The sequence below is a fragment of the Mauremys mutica genome, chromosome 12, assembly GCF_020497125.1.
Source record: "Mauremys mutica isolate MM-2020 ecotype Southern chromosome 12, ASM2049712v1, whole genome shotgun sequence".
NCBI lineage: Eukaryota > Metazoa > Chordata > Testudines > Geoemydidae > Mauremys > Mauremys mutica.
The window spans coordinates 17491751-17509526 of record NC_059083.1 but is presented as its reverse complement, the minus strand read 5'-3'; the positions used below and the strand labels follow the sequence as shown (position 1 = coordinate 17509526).

The window sequence follows — 17776 nt, the reverse complement described above, 5'->3', positions numbered from 1 at the left end:
AGCCCTACACCGGGATAGTCAATAGGCAAACCACGGACCAATCAGACACTTTTGAATGGACTGTGAAATCTTTTTATTTACTTATTATCATTACAGGTGGTGGTGGTGGTGGGTTTTTTTGGTATTATTTTATCTGGCATCTGGATCTTTACTGGACCTTGACAAAAAATGACAGACCACCCCTGCCCTATGCAGAGCCGCCCCATCCCACTTCCAGAGTTGTCAGTGCAGGGGGGGAGTGAAACCCACCAGCCCCATGCAAATCTCCAACCCTCAGATCTGTCAGTGTTTGGGTGGGAGGGATGAAGGCAGATTGACTTAAATTAACCAGATTTTAAATTTCCACTGTTAATCATGGTTTAACGCAGCAAGTAGGTACCTCCACTTAAACAGACAGTTTTCATCTAATTTGCCATTTTTACTTTTTAGTTTTCTTAAAGGGAGGCTGATTCTCATAAACTGATAACCATTAAAATCTTTAGATCTACATCTAAATAAAGCTTTTACAGTAAATTTGGTATTTTTTCTTAACCAGGAGGATGCACTATATCTAGACACATTAATTGCTTAAATAATATAGCTACATGTACAAGTATTCAGATTTTCAAATTTTAATTTTTGTGCATTTTTTTTGTTTTTGGTCAAGCTTTATTTGGATGGAACTCAGAATTAAATTAAACTTAAATTCAGCATTTACATTTTTTTTAATAAAAATACTTTAAATATGCTGGATTTGTTAGGGGGAAAAAAGGTTCTCAAAACATGTTTGGCATTTAAAACGGATTACTTAAAGTCATGTATCCTGGCCATGATCAGGGATCCTAGCTGCTATGATGATATAAATAAATAAAAAGGTAATAAATACCTGTAGTTAGTGAATTGAACTGATTGTTTTTAGTCACCAGGGGTGGGATTAGCAAAAGTACTTGATTGCCTAAATCCCAGTATCGACTCTGCTTCAATCCACAAAACTTCTGACAAACCTGATAGGCCCCTAAACTCACTTGGCACCTAAGTTTATGAGACTAAAAGTTCTCTAGGTGTCTTTTTTAGCCTTTGAGGATGTGCATTGTTGCCTCGTGTGACTCATCTGGACGTCTCATGTGATGACCTAACCACTGGACTAGATATAATGTGGCATCTCCTCTTTCTCTGGCTTTTGTAGTCAATAGCCTCCCTGTGGTCTGGATTTAGGTGCCTCTCTCTGACAGAGGGGCAGAGGTTAGGACACACCCCACTGGTCAGCATCTCCCATTGGTTGGCTTAAGTGGCTCCCCACCTAACATGTTGGCTCCCCAGTCATTTGATAGGAGCCTGTGTGCCTAAATCAGCTTTGTGGATCTCAATGGTGTTTCTTGGATTTTCTAGCTGCCTACAAGCTAGGAGCTGTGGTGCAATGCCTGAGTCCTTTGTGGCTCCCACTCCATGTTCGTTAAGACTTTCGAGCAGTGGCTCTCAGCCCATGTACCATTGTGGGCAGCATCCAATACTACCTGTATGGCCCTGAGGATGTCACATGGGCTGCAGCCGTGTGCTGATTGGCCTGCAGTTTGAGAACCACGGCTCTAAAGCTCCCCTTCTCACACCTAGTTTTCATCCATAGATGGGAAAAGCAAAACAAGCTTTGCTGCTTCTTCAGCTCCCAATCGGTTTCTTACCTTTTGAATAAACTGAAATGAAGAGAATGGTCTCTCTGTACCTGCGCAAGAGGCTACTGCTGTCCAAAGCTGCTTTAACAAACTGTCACCGGTGCGTAGCCAGTGACTGGCACCACTTCAGTGGCCTGACTTCCTTCAAGACTTCACCAGCAAATATGTTCTGCTGGAATATTATTCCTTTTAATTTGAGTTATTTTAATGGGTTATAATAAGTTTAGGCCATAACATACTGTTATTTCAAGTTTAATTTTAAATTGGTTTCTTTTAAAACCGTATTTATTTAAATAAAATTTAAACCACTGATTTTTATCCAACCAGGGGGGTGGGGAAGCCTGTGTCCCTTAGAGTCCTTCCAAGGTGCTGTGTCTGTGCCCCTCCCAAAGCTGCATCTCAAACTCACCCCCCTCCAGCTTCCCAGAGTTGCCAGTGCAGGGGGAGGCACTACGCACAGCTCTGCATTGTGTACCAGGGCACACCAGACATAAAAGGCATGTGCACATCCCTGCCTGCACCCCACATCCAGTGTTTTCCCTCTCCTGCCCAGCTCCGAATTGAGGAGTGAGAGGAAATGGGGAATCTTCAATGAGGGGCCTGATGACATCGGAGGGGGTTGGTTACTGCACTATTCGTGCTCTGGGCTTTTGTTCTGATGAATGGGGGATGGGACACCACAAACAAACCCTCTGACCCTTATGCTGTCCTGACTGTGTCATTGCAGATTCTGGGTCAGCTGGGAGAGGAGCCAAAGCCAGGGACACTGCACTGGCTGGAGCTGACTCTGCCATGGCTGCGTAGAGCCATTTCTTGCAACTGGCTCCAAGCTGATCAGAGTCCAGCACCCACCGCTGCCTCCCTGAGAAGAGAGATGGGGAACTGGGCGGAAGCAGATCCCCCTGGACAGCCTCTTAACAGCTCCATAGACTTGAAGAGTGGAGAAGAACCAGGTAACTGGAGTTCCCTGCCTAGGAACAGGCTGGAGGGAGGAGATGCCTTTCAGGGGTGGGTGTAGCTGTCTTTCCTCCTCCTCCTTCCCCCACCCCTGCCCAATGCAGCAGGGACTGTATTGCTCCAATGGACTCGGCTCGTGCAGCACGTGCTCTCTTGTGTGGCAGTTGAACGTATGGTTTTTAGGACTGTACGTGTTCTACCCCCTTGAAAATGTTTGGCTCACATCTCCCTGGGTCGCTCTTGTCACTGCTCTTTCCTTCTGGTTGTTTGTCCTTCCAGTGTGTGAGCTGAGGTGTTTGCACTCAAAACCCATGCAGAGCCCTGCCTCCGAGCATGGCCAGGAGCAGGTGTAGCTGCCTGTGGCCACAGCACATTGTGACGGAGCGATTCTGGCGGGACCCAACTGAGAGTGCCAAATCAGGACCAATTGCTCAAACAGGGCAGTCACAGCCCTAGGCTGGGGTTTTTCCACCTCTAAGGCCAACCAAACCAGCCAGACAAAAAGGACTTTGGTCTCACCCCACTGGCTAACCACAAGTCACACAAGCAATTTCCTTAGACACTCCAGTCTCCCAGCATCACCACCAGTGCACTCGTCCTGGGGATGAATGGTTATGAAAACCAACACCCCAATAAAAGAAAACGGTTCCCTCGATCCCAAAGGACCAAGCCCCAGACCCAGGTCAATATACACATCAGATCTTACCCACAAATCACGCTGTTGCCAATCCTTTAGAATCTAAAATCTAAAGGTTTATTTACAAAGGGAAAAAGGTAGAGATGAGAGGTAGAATTGGTTAAATGGAATCAATTACATACAGTAATGGCAAAGTTCTTAGTTCAGGCTTGCAGCAGTGCTGGAGTAAACTGCAGGTTCAGATTAAGTCTCTGGAATGCATCCCCCACTGGGATGGGTCGTTCAGTCCCTTGTGTAAAGCTTCAGTTTGTAGCAAAATCCCTCCAGAGGTCAGAAGCAGGATTGAAGACCAGATGGAGATGATGCATCAGCCTTATATAGACTTTTCCAGGTGTAAGAATCCCTTTGTCCTCACGGTGGAAACTTACAGCAAAAATATGGAATCTGGAGTCACATGGGCCAGTCCCTGCATACTTTGCTGAGTCACAAGGCATGTCTGCCTTCTCTCCATGGGTCAATTGTGTAGCTGATGGCCCTTTAATGGGCCATCAAGCCAGCTATGCCGGGCTAACATCAGCTTTGTCTGGGACACTTCCCAGAGGCAGAGCATAATACAGAATACAGACATTACAGAGCCAATACTTATAACTTCAACTACAAAATGATACGCAGACATACAAACAGCATAATCATAACCAGCAACCCAGAACCTGGTCTTAGACACCTTAGATGACCCCCTTTACCCAAGGTTTGGTGCCACTACAGGACCTTGGTTGCAACCCATGTTCTATATGGTCCCCATTTATATCAATAACGTCACACCCCCAACGCAAAATTGATGCAGGAAGGGATGACAAAACATCGCTGACTGCATCCCAAGAGCCCCCTTTCCTTGGGTCTGTCATACTACAGCTAGTGTTGGGCTAGAGGCCGTACCAGTGTATAACCGAAATGGTTTATCAAAGTCATGTTCAATAACATGAATGAATCTCTTTACAAACTCAAGGTATAACTTGATTAGCTTTTGCAGCATGGTTCCTATATGTTTCATGTGATCTTGCCAAGAGCTAAAGAAAACAGCTACTTTATCCATACCAGCTCTGGCCAATGTTTTGAACCCAATTAACATTAAACCCATGTAGATATTGATATTGTTCATAGTACAGGACTCTTGGCATTTAGCCATGAAAGCAATATGGTAGTGTGCCTCAGTTTCCCCTTTCATACAGCACATCAGGTCTGGAATGTATTTTCCCCTGTGAAAAGTTCCAATACCGTTCACAGGCATTAACTGTGAAACATCAGTATAGCAAGGCCCTTTAACATAAAGTGTGTTTTCATGTATTCCTTCCAACATGTTCAAGGGATTTTCCAAAAGATTAGGCACATTGTACATTGTTACAGTTCTTGGCAATAGCAACACATTAGTTACAAAAATTAGCATTAGCAATAACAACAAATTCATTGCAAGTGTCCATTTACAATCATGTTTGTCATGCCACACCCTTGGCTCAATACCATTGGAGTTTGGGCATTTTAGGGTTAACCTGTGGCTTCCCTTTGCAAAATTCAGTCTTCTCTTTCCTTTTGGATTAAACCCTGATTCCTCTTGCTTAACAGAATTCACTGGCTGATGGGGTGGGCCCTCCGTGCTAACAGCTCTTAGCAATTCTTTCTTCTCCCTGCCAGCCAAGTAATTTGCATTAACACAGACACTAGCTTTTAACTCTTCAGCTGCTATGGATTTCAAGGCTGGACTTCGTCTTACAGAGACATCACACCAATTTAAAGGGTCTGAGGGTGAGAGCTGGCTTGCACTCCCCTGCCTCCTCAAGCATTCAGCCATAAAACTGTTCTGCTTTGAAACACCAGTAACTGAATCTGTCCTCAGATCCTGAAGCACGGACTGCTCACTTACAGATTCAGCATGGAGACATTCCTGTCCCAACAGCATTGTCTCCCCAACAAGCTGGCCACACACAGCCACGTGGTTATAGGGCTGCTCAACTTCCTTAACAGCTTCTACTCCACCTGAGACCTTTTCAAAGCTGCCCACACTGGATCTCTCAAAAGGAAAGTCAGTGGATCCATTCACAACAGAAAATTTCTGGCTGTTAGGAACTGAAACTTTCTTGATTAAATCACTTTTACACCCTTCAGTTGCAGTAAACTGCTTGCACAGGCTACCATGAGGATTCCTTTCCCTAGGAGCTTCTCTAAGCAGCAATTCACCCCTCTCAGAAATTCTGCCCTTCCCCTCTCCGCCTAGGGCTTGCTCTACAGGAACACTTCCCTGAGCAACCACAGCCGCTTTCTGGGTCTCACTTACACTTAGAATCACTTCAGGCCCAATAGGCGGATTTCTACACAATCCCCTTTTAGGCACACCTACAGACTTTCTAGATAACAGGTCAGAAGCAGTCTCCTTCCCTTGGCCATGAACAAGTTCAGGAATCTTTTCCTTCTTGCTACAAGTTGTCAAACTGTCAGTAGGTAACACACTTAAATCACCTTCATGCTCTCCTTGTGCCCTGGCTAGGGTATCACCCTGATCAGACAGAGTTGCTGCACCCTTTTCCAACCACACATTAGCAACTGGCAAACTACAAGCACCAGAACTGTCTGGTCTTTGGGACCTTGCTATGACACTAACTGGATGCAACCTAGTCACAGTGCCATTCTCCCCAGCAGACACAAACTTAGGACTATTCCCTTCCTGGGCTTTAGCTGTATTTACAACCAACTCCGAGACAACTGAATCACCCTCAACCATCACAGGCTGAAAGGCCCCTTCTGTTTGCTCCACAGACACAGAAGAGCCGGAGACACATTCTCCTTTACCAGACACACAGCTTGGGATCTCATTTCCCTTGTCCCAGCACACAGGGCTGTTCACAGACAACTGCTCGGAGACCGAGGTAGCTCCCTTCATAGGCAAGTCAATACCCCTGACAGAGACAGGCACATTCCCTTCACTGTCACATTTCTCCACACAGGAAACAGGTAAGGGATATGGACACTCATCTTCCACTATCCCTCCCTTCCCAAACTGCTGATTAGACAAAGCCATCAGCTCACAAGGCTGCCTAGGGTTCTCCAAACTTTCCCTACCAGGCACATCGCCTCTCCCAACAGATAAGCTGCTGCTCTTTTCACTACACTGAGCTACTTTTAGCAAATCACAGTTACCCATTTCAGGTTTACTTCTACAAGCTGCACTAGCCACCAATCCATTACCCATTACAAATTTACCCTCTCCTTCCTCAGTTAGGGATTTAACCTGAGAAACATTTTCCTCCCCAATGAGATCTTTCTGCTCTTGATCTAACTCCAGATTAACTTCTGAGACATCAGACAGACATTCAGAAACTTCATTCCCAGACACACTGCTTCTTGGCACAGACAAACCTTTGGAGCAACCCACCTCAGGCAAATCATTGCCCACAATAGACACAGGTTTAAGATTATTCCTCTCCTGTGACTGGCTACCTGGCCTGAACAAGGCTTTAACATTTTCCCCAATTAAAAGATCTGTAGGCAATAACTTCCTGACGCCAGCTATCACTTCATGCTGAGCCCCATTCCACTCAAGGTGGATTCTAGCTAAAGGCACACGGACAGTAAACTCACAGAGGATCACAACATTCACACTCTGATTTGGTAAATAATCTTCCTCTTTGACCAGATCTGCTCTAACAAGAGTGATGTTAGAAGCCATAATTTGCCCTAAACAGCTTTTACCATTGACTTTTACACACTCTATGAATTTTCCATTACCATTCCCATCCATAGCACTGGCACAATTTATGGGGCCACCCCCTACTGAACACACAGTAACAGCATTGACATAAAAGGTGGCATTGTTGGGGTACATTTGGTTACCCCCAGACAACTGCTCAGATTTATACAACATACCAACATTGTTACAAACTGGACTTTCAAGAGGATACAGTCTCTGCTGTTCTTCCATTGCTTTTTTGACTTGGGGTTGGAGTCTAGCTATCTCCTGTTGCATCTGTTGAGTTTTCTCCTCAGCAGCCAGCAGCTCCAGACGCCTCTTACGAGCTTTTTCTTCTCTCTTAGCAACTTCTTTCTTTCTCTCATCAGCCTCTTTCTCCATTCGAATTTCTGCCAGTTCTTGCTCATAATCAAACTGCAGGCTGTCTCTCAAGGCTTGCAGTTTCCTTGCTTTTCCTGATGCTTTCTGTCTCATGGTCACTGATCTTTAACCAACCAAACTCTCAATCCCACAGTTAAAATTTGGATAGCGTGGGGTTCTGACCCAAAGCTTAATTGACCTGGTTCTGTGGATCCAAGCACGACTACGCCACTGTGACGGAGCGATTCTGGTGGGACCCAACTGAGAGTGCCAAATCAGGACCAATTGCTCAAACAGGGCAGTCACAGCCCTAGGCTGGGGTTTTTCCACCTCTAAGGCCAACCAAACCAGCCAGACAAAAAGGACTTTGGTCTCACCCCACTGGCTAACCACAAGTCACACAAGCAATTTCCTTAGACACTCCAGTCTCCCAGCATCACCACCAGTGCACTCGTCCTGGGGATGAATGGTTATGAAAACCAACACCCCAATAAAAGAAAACGGTTCCCTCGATCCCAAAGGACCAAGCCCCAGACCCAGGTCAATATACACATCAGATCTTACCCACAAATCACGCTGTTGCCAATCCTTTAGAATCTAAAATCTAAAGGTTTATTTACAAAGGGAAAAAGGTAGAGATGAGAGGTAGAATTGGTTAAATGGAATCAATTACATACAGTAATGGCAAAGTTCTTAGTTCAGGCTTGCAGCAGTGCTGGAGTAAACTGCAGGTTCAGATTAAGTCTCTGGAATGCATCCCCCACTGGGATGGGTCGTTCAGTCCCTTGTGTAAAGCTTCAGTTTGTAGCAAAATCCCTCCAGAGGTCAGAAGCAGGATTGAAGACCAGATGGAGATGATGCATCAGCCTTATATAGACTTTTCCAGGTGTAAGAATCCCTTTGTCCTCACGGTGGAAACTTACAGCAAAAATATGGAATCTAGAGTCACATGGGCCAGTCCCTGCATACTTTGCTGAGTCACAAGGCGTGTCTGCCTTCTCTCCATGGGTCAATTGTGTAGCTGATGGCCCTTTAATGGGCCATCAAGCCAGCTATGCCGTGCTAACATCAGCTTTGTCTGGGACACTTCCCAGAGGCAGAGCATAATACAGAATACAGACATTACAGAGCCAATACTTATAACTTCAACTACAAAATGATACGCAGACATACAGACAGCATAATCATAACCAGCAACCCAGAACCTGGTCTTAGACACCTTAGATGATCCCCTTTACCCAAGGTTTGGTGCCACTACAGGACCTTGGTTGCAACCCATGTTCTATATGGTCCCCATTTATATCAATAACGTCACACACATTCATTTGTGTTTTGCCAGTGAATGTATCATGCCCTCAGATGTGGCTCTGGGCACTAGGGAAGAGGATTTGCTAAGATTGAAATCCAGCAGGGGTTCCCTGGATTTACACTCCCTGGGACACAGGTGCTCTTCCAATGTTCCTGCCAACCTTTGGTTGTTAATTATGGCAACTCTGGATATTTCATGTTAACCATATAAATGCCCCAACCCTTTAACTTTCCTAAATTCTCTTTATCAATTTCCTGTGACAGTGAGTTCCGCAGTCTAATTATACATTGGGTGGAAAAAATAGTTCCTTTCCCAAGTATTTAATCTAATTGAATATCCCTGTCACATGGTCTGCACAGGTTTTCACTCTATGCCTGTGTTGGCTTTCTTCGGTGCTTCACCTAGCTGCAGAGCCCAGGTCACCCACTCCCAGCCACCATAGCCACCCATTCGAAAGTCCCCAGGGATGCATCTGGGTCATCTGTGGGGCCCATCTTGCAGAGCTCCACCCTGGCATCCTGGTCCTGTCCCCCAGTGCTAGACTCACCACCTTTTGGAAGATCTGTTGGGTCACTGACTGTTCCCTGATAAACTCTTGGAGTATCTGCTGTTGGCCTGCCTGCCATATCATCAGGGCCTGTTCTTCTGACTGTTGGGACTGTTGCATTTCCTGCACCGTGGTCACCAGCCACTTTAGGGTCTCCTCCATGCTGGCAGCCACTATTAACGATGGCTAGGAGGATCCTGGACAAGCCCCCAGTGTCACAGGGTCTACACAAGTTTCCACTCTCTCATGCCTGGGCCCTGTGTTGGCTGGTTAAAATAGAGTCCCCACATCACCTTCGGTGCTTCACCCTTGTGTCTTTATTTACAGTGCAACAGTGTTATCTCCCCTTCCCCCCCAACAGCTATCCCCAGTCAGACCCTCCCAGGGTCTCCTGGCCCGTAAGGCTCCTTTCCTTTGGTGAGGTGACAGAGATGTAACCCTCCCAGGCTAGCCTCCTGCCTGAGCTTTCCTCAGGGCTTTTAGAGCCCTCCTCAGCCCAGCTGTCGCTACTTAACTCAACTCATAGCAGTGAGCCAGCCCTCATCTAGGCCTGCAGCTGGGCTCTCTGCTGACTGCCTGGCCTCCCTATCAGACATTAGGGCTTTAGCCAGCATTTTAGCAGGGCATTCAAGGGATTTACCCCTGCCCTGCCACAATCCCCTTGTGACGTTACTGACATAACCTGTGACCATATAGATCATTGTTGCAACCACTGTTATATATTTGCAGCCAATATTGTACAAAGGGTGTCATGTAAGGTGTCTATAGAAAGCATGATCATAACCAGCAAATCATAACCCATCTGTGTGTGTGAATTTTTGTAGTTGAAGTTATAAATATTGGCTACATACTTGTATATCAAGGTGTTTTGATTCTAAGAAGCCTCAGTAAAACATTTGGTCAGCTAACTCTTGAGAAGGGACTATTCTCAGTAAGTGCCCAATCAAGAAACACTTAAGAGACAGTGAACCTTGGGCGATGCCAATCCACATCTGAGCTTTCCTGAAACGGTTCAAACTAGCACGTAAACCAGGGCTAGGCAACCTATGGCACGTGCGCCAAAGGCGGCACGCGAGCTGATTTTCAGTGGCACTCACACTGCCTGGGTCCTGGCCACCGGTCCAGGGGGCTCTGCGTTTTAAATTAATTTTAAATGAAGCTTCTTAAACATTTAAAGAACCTTATATACTTTACATGCAACAATAGTTTAGTTATATATTATAGACTTATAGAAAGAGACTTTCTACAAACGTTAAAATGTATTTCTGGCACGGGAAACCTTAAATTAGAGTGAACAAATGAAGACTCAGCACACCACTTCCGAAAGGTTGCCAACACCTGATGTAAACAATGGCTTCAGCCTACAAAGGAGTCGTGCATGGACATGTGACTTGCCCATGTGACTCCAGATGCCATCTTGCTGCTGGAATTTTCCACAGTAAGAACAAAGAGATGTCCTCCAAGGCAGAGAGTATTAAAAGCCCTGGAAACTCCTCCATCTTGTCTTCCCTCCTGCTTCATACCTCTGGAGGGACTTTGTACAAACTGAAGCTCTGAACAAAGGACTGAATGTCCCATCCCAGCTGTGGATGTAATCCAGAGACTTGATTTGAACCTGCAGTTTATTCCATCACTGCTACAAGCCTGAACCAAGAACGTTGCCATTACTGTATGTAATTGATTCCATTTAATCAATTCTAGGTCTCATCTATATTTTCTTTTATGAATAAACCTTTAGATTTTAGATGCTAAAGGATTGGTGACAGTGATTTGTGGGTAAGATCTGACTTGTATATTGACCTGGGTCTGGGGCTTGGTCCTTTGGGATCGGGAGAACCTTTTTTCTTTTACTGGGATATTGGTTTCCATAATCATTTGTCCCCATAACGAGTGGCACTGGTGGGGATACTGGGAAACTGGAGTGTCTAAGGGAATTGCCTGTGTGACTTGTGGTTAGCCAGTGGGGTGAGACCAAAGTCCTCTCTGTTTGGCTGGTTTGGTTTGCCTTGGTGTGCAAAGGAACCTCAGCCTGGGGCTGTAACTGCCCTGTTCTGAGCAATTTGTCCTGAATTGACACTCTCAGTTGGGTCCCACCAAAGGGTATCATTGTTACACCCCTTGCTCTTGTGTTACAAGACAGGGAGAACAAAGGGAAAGTGATAACTACCCCTTTAAGGGACAGGCAGGAGGCTACATCCAGTGGTGAGCTGGAGCCGGTTCCCACAGGTTCTCAAGAACCGGTTGCTAAAATTAGACCTCTGTGGAGAACCGGTTGTTAAAGGGCCAGGAGGTGGGCAAAGAACTCCAGTCCGCAGGCCGAATCATCCTGTTGCTCCCAGGATTCCCAGCTGGGGAGGCTGAGGCTCCCCGGGCCCCTCCCCTGCTTCCTCCCAGCTGCAGCGGGGCCAGCCACCGGCACCAGCTGGGCAGCTCAGCTGAGCTCAGGAGTTGTCCTGCTGCTTTTTGAGTGGCCCGGCATGGTGGTGGTGGGGCAGCTGCAAGCTCCAGGGCTGGCCAGAGGGGAAGGGGCAAGTGGGGCAGTTGGACCAGGCCCTGCAGGGGCCCCCGGCCCCATGAGTATGTCTCCCCCGACCCCGACCCCCTTAAATCAGAACTTTTTATAGGGAACCGGTTGTTAAGATTTTGGCTGCTCATCACTGGCTACATCTGCCTCAGATGTAATCAAGGCAGGCCCATCCCATTAAGCATACTGCTGCAAATCAAGGGAAATTAAGGAGGGGTGCACCCACAGTACCACACCAGGCCACAAGAGGGCATGCAGGGACTGTTCACAGCTTTATCACCAGAAGCTCCCAGTTTGCCTTCTGCCCCATCTGTTATTGCCTAGACTGTTTATCCTGTCCTCTCTCAGTCACCTCCACCTATGGTGAACAATCCCAGGCTTTTCAAACTCTTGTCATGGATTTTCCAGGCCCCTGGTCATCCTCCATCCTCCTCTGAATTCTGCAGGGTCCTTTCTGGGGATTAATTGAACTGGTGGTTTGGGGGGTGATGTTCTCCTTTGCAGTCTGAAGGGGAGTTTGAGTTAATATTTGTGTCGAGCGCTGAGACAGAACCATTTAAGACGTCAAAATAAATATCTGGTGTGTGTCAGATCAGAGCCTGATGGCAAATAATTCTAATTTGAGTCAGGATAGCTCAATGGTTTGAGCATTGGCCTGCTAAACCCAGGGTTGTGAGTTCAATCCTTGAGGGGGGCATTAGGGAACTGGAGTTTCAAAAAAAAAATATTAGCAGGGGGTTGGACTAGATGATCTCCTGAGATCCCTTCCAACCCTGATATTGTATGATTAACAGGTTTTGGTCATCCAGCTAATTCCAGCTCCAGGAAACCTGCAGTATGGGATCGTCCAGCTGCCCTCAGAGCCATAATCATGGTTACAATGGTCGTCATCATCGCTCTATTAGTAGCTTTGATAGGTAAGTTCCCAACACCCGATGATTCAGTCTCTGGGTGTGGAGCTTTCTTCCTTCGTGGCTCACAGCTCCACCTCATCTCTCCCCTGGCCGCTCTGCTTTAGCAGTCAGGTCAGACAGGAGCCTCTCTAGGCTCTTTCATGGCCCCCCACCCCTCATCACTGTCGTACCCGAGAGTATCACAGACACTAATGGATTTCTCCGCACACCCCTGTGAGGCAGGGACGTGTCCTTGTCCTTGTTTTGTGGCGGGGGAGCCAAGGCACCGGGGCTGGTTCCACAAAGGGCACTAAAGGGTCGAAGTTCCCATTTCAGGCACCCTGTGATCTGCCAACCGGGGGGCGCCTGAGCTCACCTGGGGACGACACTTTTGCTGTAGAAGTTCCCTCAGCGCTTCATGTTCTGCCTCTGGGCGTGTGCTGCTGCTTGGCCCTTGGCACCCAGAGGCCTGTCGTACCCGTGGGGCGGGATCTGGCAGGTGTGCTTAGGCTGCCAGCCTCTGTGAAACAGGTGGGGGACAAGGAGACCCTCCCCACCCTTAACCCTGCCCCAGTGGTAGGGCCCTTCCCTGGGATGTGAGACCCCAGTTCCAGTCCCCTCTGGCTGAGGGGAGACAGGATCTGAATTGGGGTTGCCCACCCCACGGGAGTGCCCAGCCACTGAGCTGTGGGACAGTCTGATGGGGAGGGGTGGGGGGTCTCAGTATTTCCTGCTGATGTTGTTCCACTTTGATTTAATTGAATAATTAAATATTAATTGGGCCAGAGAGTTAGAATCCCTCTGATCTAGTGCTTAGGGCACCCACCTGAGTTGTGGGACCCCCTGTTCTCCAATCCCTGCTCACCAGGAGAGGGGACTGAAGCAGGGTCTCACGTCGGGGTGAGAGCCCTGCCAGTGGGTTAAAAGTGATGAGGGAGGTCGTCTTCTCACCACCACCACCCGCCATTTTCAGTGGATTTGGGCACTTGCTGCTGCACTCACTCTCCAAGAAGTGACTTAGGTACCTGACTCCAGGGCTGGGGGGGTCCCTGCTGCAGGTTGTTAGCAGGGCTGGGCCCCTCCCTGCAGCCAGGGCTGAGGGGCTGAGCTCTGAGAGGGGCAGGGCGTAGGGCACAGGCCTTGTCACTGTCTCCTATTGGCTGGCTTGAGCAGCCCCTGTCTAGCGAGCTGGCTGTTGTGGAGCCCGTTTTTAGGCACCGCTCCCCCCCCCCCATTCACTGTGTGGGGCACCCGGGCACCCAGCTCAGGCCTTGTGGGTCCCATTGTTGTTCCAGGGGTTTCCTAGACTAGTAAAAGTTCAGTGTTGGCAAACGCCTCCGTCCCTTTGTGGATCCGGCCTCAGGGACTTGCCCTGGGTCAGGCAGGGAGTCTGGCAGAGCTTGGAACTGAATCCAGATCTCCTGAGCCCCAGTCATCCAGGGCAGCGAACACAAGACAGTCGCTCTTTTCCCGATTCCAGCCCCTCTGTTGCTCCCTTTTACACTCAGGGACTTTCTCTTCACACCTGTTTGCATTGATGGACTGACACGGATCCAGTGTCCGATCATCACTGAGCAGCGTAACTTGTCTGCAGCTCAGGGCTTTGAGGTTACAGGCCTGGCCTCATCTTCCTGCCGCCCTTCCCCTGGCTGTCCCCACAGCAGGGCTGGCAGGGGCTACAGCATTGCTGGTGTGAGAATTATTCAGCTGTGGGGGGGAGCCCCCATCACTGCTGTGGTGCTGCTGAGAATTTAACCCCCGGGGTCAGGGATCTCCAAAGGGAAGGCTCCCCAGGGGCGTTAAACTTGGCCAGTTGGTGCGTACGGGATGTGCGATTACAGGCTATTTCCGTTCAGTGTGAGAGTCACTCTATTGTGCGGCAAGGTGTGGGGCTGTGGGGTTAACAGTGGGGCGCTGGAGGGTTTAGCAGCTGGGCGAGGGGTCTGGGAGCTGCTCACTGGGATTATTAGAAGATGCTCTCACTGCCCCCACATTCCCCTCAGTGTAGTCACGCGTTGCAGGCTCATTCCAGGGGATCTGACACTTTGATACGTGAGCTGGGTGAGGAGGGAAACCCGCTCAGAGAGGCTGTTGGATCTGAGGGCCCCTCGTCTTCAAGGTGTCCGTGTCTGGGGCCCAGCAGGTCTGGCAGCTTCTCTGCTGCCGCCTGCTGGTGGTTTGGAGGCTCTGGACTTCTAACATTCTGCCGCTGCCTATTGTACCTGCTCCCATGAGATCAGTCACAGAAGTGACCCGCTCGGTGTTCACCCTGCGCTGCCTCCTGGACTGAGCTGCCCAGCTCTGTAGATGTGGCTGTGGAAGGTGTGAGCACATGACACTGCCCTTAGCCCTGTACGAGAATCCATGTGCTGGGCAGCAGGAGCGTGGGACCTGCTGGGGGGGCCGGGGGAGGGAGAGTATCCGTGCAGGAACTGTGGCCCCTCCCCCACTCCTTTCCCCCCAGGGCCGGTGGAGTGTCTGGGGCTCCCCACAGCAGCCCAGGTTCCCTGGGTGGCTCTTACCACACCCCGGCTCTGGCTTCTGGCCTGGCCAGGTGTCGGGGACTCAGAAGGGAAGAGGAGCATGGGGGGGCGGGGGCATTGGTGGGAGGAGGGGAGCTAAGGCCCAGCTCAGCCCCCCACGAGGCTGATGTCGCTAACAGGGGCTGCGCATCATGGCGGGGGAGCTGATCCCCTCTCAGCTCCCCGGCCGTGAAGCGCAGCCCCTGCCGCCGCCAGCACCGTGCCTGCCCGAGGCTCTACGCCCAGGTTAACAAGTGGGCAGGCCTGGGCCCCCCATGTTAAAACATGGGGGAGGAGGGGAATGGCCCCCCCTGTTACCACCCCAGTTCCAGCCCCCCTGCCAGACACACTCCTCCCTTGCTCTCACCTTCCCCATTCCCTTCGCTGCACACTCTGTACATCCCCAGCCCGATGGGGGCTGTGGCCTGGTTGGCCTCTGGCACGGCCGCAGTGTGTGTGTCATAACAAACTCCAGCCACGCTGCTTGTCGGGTTCCTGGGCCGTGGCCTCTGGTGCAGCCGCTGCTGGCCACTCTCAGACTGGCCCGTCTCTCCCATCAGTCTGATCCCATCGGGCAGTTCTTGTTTCTGTCCCTGCTCGTTCTCTACAGAGATGAGAGATGGACGCTCTCTCCCCTTGTGTTTTGTGTTTTCTAGTGGTAACATCTAAGCAGCCTCCTCCATGCCCCCCTGCTGCCCCCTGGTGCCCGGACGGCTGGATCCGGATCCAAGGGAAATGTTACTATTTTTCTAAGGCCGAAGGGAACTGGACCTACAGCCAGAGCTTCTGCTCGTCACACGCTGCCTCCCTGGCCGGGATTGAGAGTCCGCAGGAGCTGGTGAGAAGCCGGTTAGATGCTTTGTGCCAAGCCCAGCGATCGCTGGCACCACTGACAGGGCTGGAGTCAGGCTGGGCTCAGCCCCTGTAGGGCAGAGAGGAGCCCGGGTGCCTCCCAGGCTGGGCAGCCAGAGTCAGTGCGGTTCTGGCAGCTGAATCCTGGCTGGACCTGGGGCTCCAGCCCCTCGACCCTGCATCTGCCAGAGCCCAGGTGGGAGACTCGTCCTGTGCAGAGCTGGGCCGGCTCAGTCAGCTCCAGGCCAATGGGCTGCCTGGGGCTGGAGCAGGTGAGAACCTGCCCCCCAGCTCAGCCCAGCCCCAGGGTTCCCTCATGGGTGGGGCAGGGGGAATCCAGCTGCAGGTGAGGTCTGCTTTAGGCCTCTTCCCCTCAGGTGCCCTGCCCTGATGGCAGGGGTCTGTCTGCCCTCCCCCTGCAGCTCCCTCTCCCTCCTGGCCCTGCTGTGCTCTGAGAAGGGGCTGCTGGGCAGACAGTGACCTTGCAGCTCAATTCCTGCTTCAGCCAGTAGGTGCCACAGCCCCAAAAAAGAGGAGGGGGGAGGGTGAAGGGTTAATACTTATCTGATCCCTTCACCCAGTAACCATGGAAGAGGCCTCTAGAAATCCCCTGCAGCCCAAGGTGGGGAGCAGCAGAGTCAGGGCCTAACACAGCTGATGCTTTTATTGGGTTTCTAAGGGTTCCCTGCTGCCATACGAAGGCAGACTGGACCACTGGATCGGCCTCCGGAAGGACACGGGCCAGGTCTGGAAATGGGCCAACGGGACCGAGTTTGACCATCGGTGAGTCTCTTTTTCTCTGCGTTGGTCAGAGGCGCTGGAAATGCCCCACTGGCTGCTTTAACTTCCCCTCCTGACGGGAGTGGGGCCTGGTGCTGGTGCAGGGAGGGGGGATCCAGAGGGGCTGAGTGCGCAGCAGCCCCCCCTCCCTGACTTGGGGTGTCACCCCCGGTCTGTGCCTGGCACACACTGACTCTAGCTCCAATTGCTTCTGGGTTACAGGTTTGAAATACAAGGAGGAGCAGACTGTGTGTGCCTGGATGAAGATCTCACTGTCACCACGTCAAGCTGCAGCAGACCAAGAAAATGGATCTGCAGTAAACCTGATACCCCTGCGAAGGGAGAGGAGGGAGCAGTGGGAGGGGATTCGTGAACTCAAGGGAATTGGAGACCAGCTGTGACAAAGCCTGGTGCTAGTCCCCTCCATGCTGCAGCCTGGTTCCTTGTTTCTTAGCCTATCTCCGGGGTTTGTCCAGTCCTAGTCATCAATTACCCTAATGCTAGGTGCCCAGACAGCAAATGTGAAAAATTGGGACGGGGGTGGAGGGTAATAGGAGCCTATATAAGGAAAGACCCAAAAATCAGGACTGTCCCTATAAAATTGGAACATCTGGTCACCCTACTTAATCCTGGGGTCTGTGACCCTTCTCTCAGGGAGACTGTCACAGTAATTGAATCTCTATCCCACCTCCATCAGGTCAGGACTTGTCTCCAGCCACCCCTGTCTCTGGGCAGGGACCTCATCCCACTCCCTGACCAGGGCACTTGAACTGCACAGCTCCCTTCCGTACACTGCGATATCCCCAGCAAGCCAGCCTGGCTAAAAGCCAGCGCCTGCGCTTTGCTTCCACTCTGAGCGCAATGCCCAGCACGTTCCAGCTGTTATAAGCTAGAACACGGCCCTTTCTTGGCTGATTATTTAGTCTAGGTCAAAAGCATTAAGGAGAAAATGTATAAAAATCACGAAAAGGTCCCCCACACTAAACACACCAGGAATCATCCCTCTT

The 17776-nt window shown here is 50.1% G+C and overlaps 1 protein-coding gene across 1 annotated transcript; it reads left to right on the top strand.

Annotated features, from left to right (window-relative positions):
• The first annotated feature begins 2379 nt into the window (after positions 1-2379).
• Positions 2380-17283, top strand: LOC123346312 (C-type lectin domain family 2 member D-like). Its single transcript, XM_044983652.1, has 5 exons — positions 2380-2602; positions 12523-12639; positions 15794-15975; positions 16669-16772; positions 16992-17283. The coding sequence occupies exons 1-5, from the start codon at positions 2524-2526 to the stop codon at positions 17140-17142; spliced, it is 633 nt and encodes a 210-aa protein (XP_044839587.1). The 5' UTR covers positions 2380-2523; the 3' UTR covers positions 17143-17283.
• The last annotated feature ends 493 nt before the right edge of the window (positions 17284-17776 follow it).

Bases quoted from the DNA above. Each gene is read 5' to 3' on its own strand.
- LOC123346312 (XM_044983652.1), top strand. From the start codon at position 2,524: ATGGGGAACTGGGCGGAAGCAGATCCCCCTGGACAGCCTCTTAACAGC. The intron at 15,976-16,668 runs GTGAGAAGCCGG...TGGGTTTCTAAG, and splicing joins TTGAGAGTCCGCAGGAGCTG to GGTTCCCTGCTGCCATACGA. The intron at 16,773-16,991 runs GTGAGTCTCTTT...TCTGGGTTACAG, and splicing joins GGGACCGAGTTTGACCATCG to GTTTGAAATACAAGGAGGAG.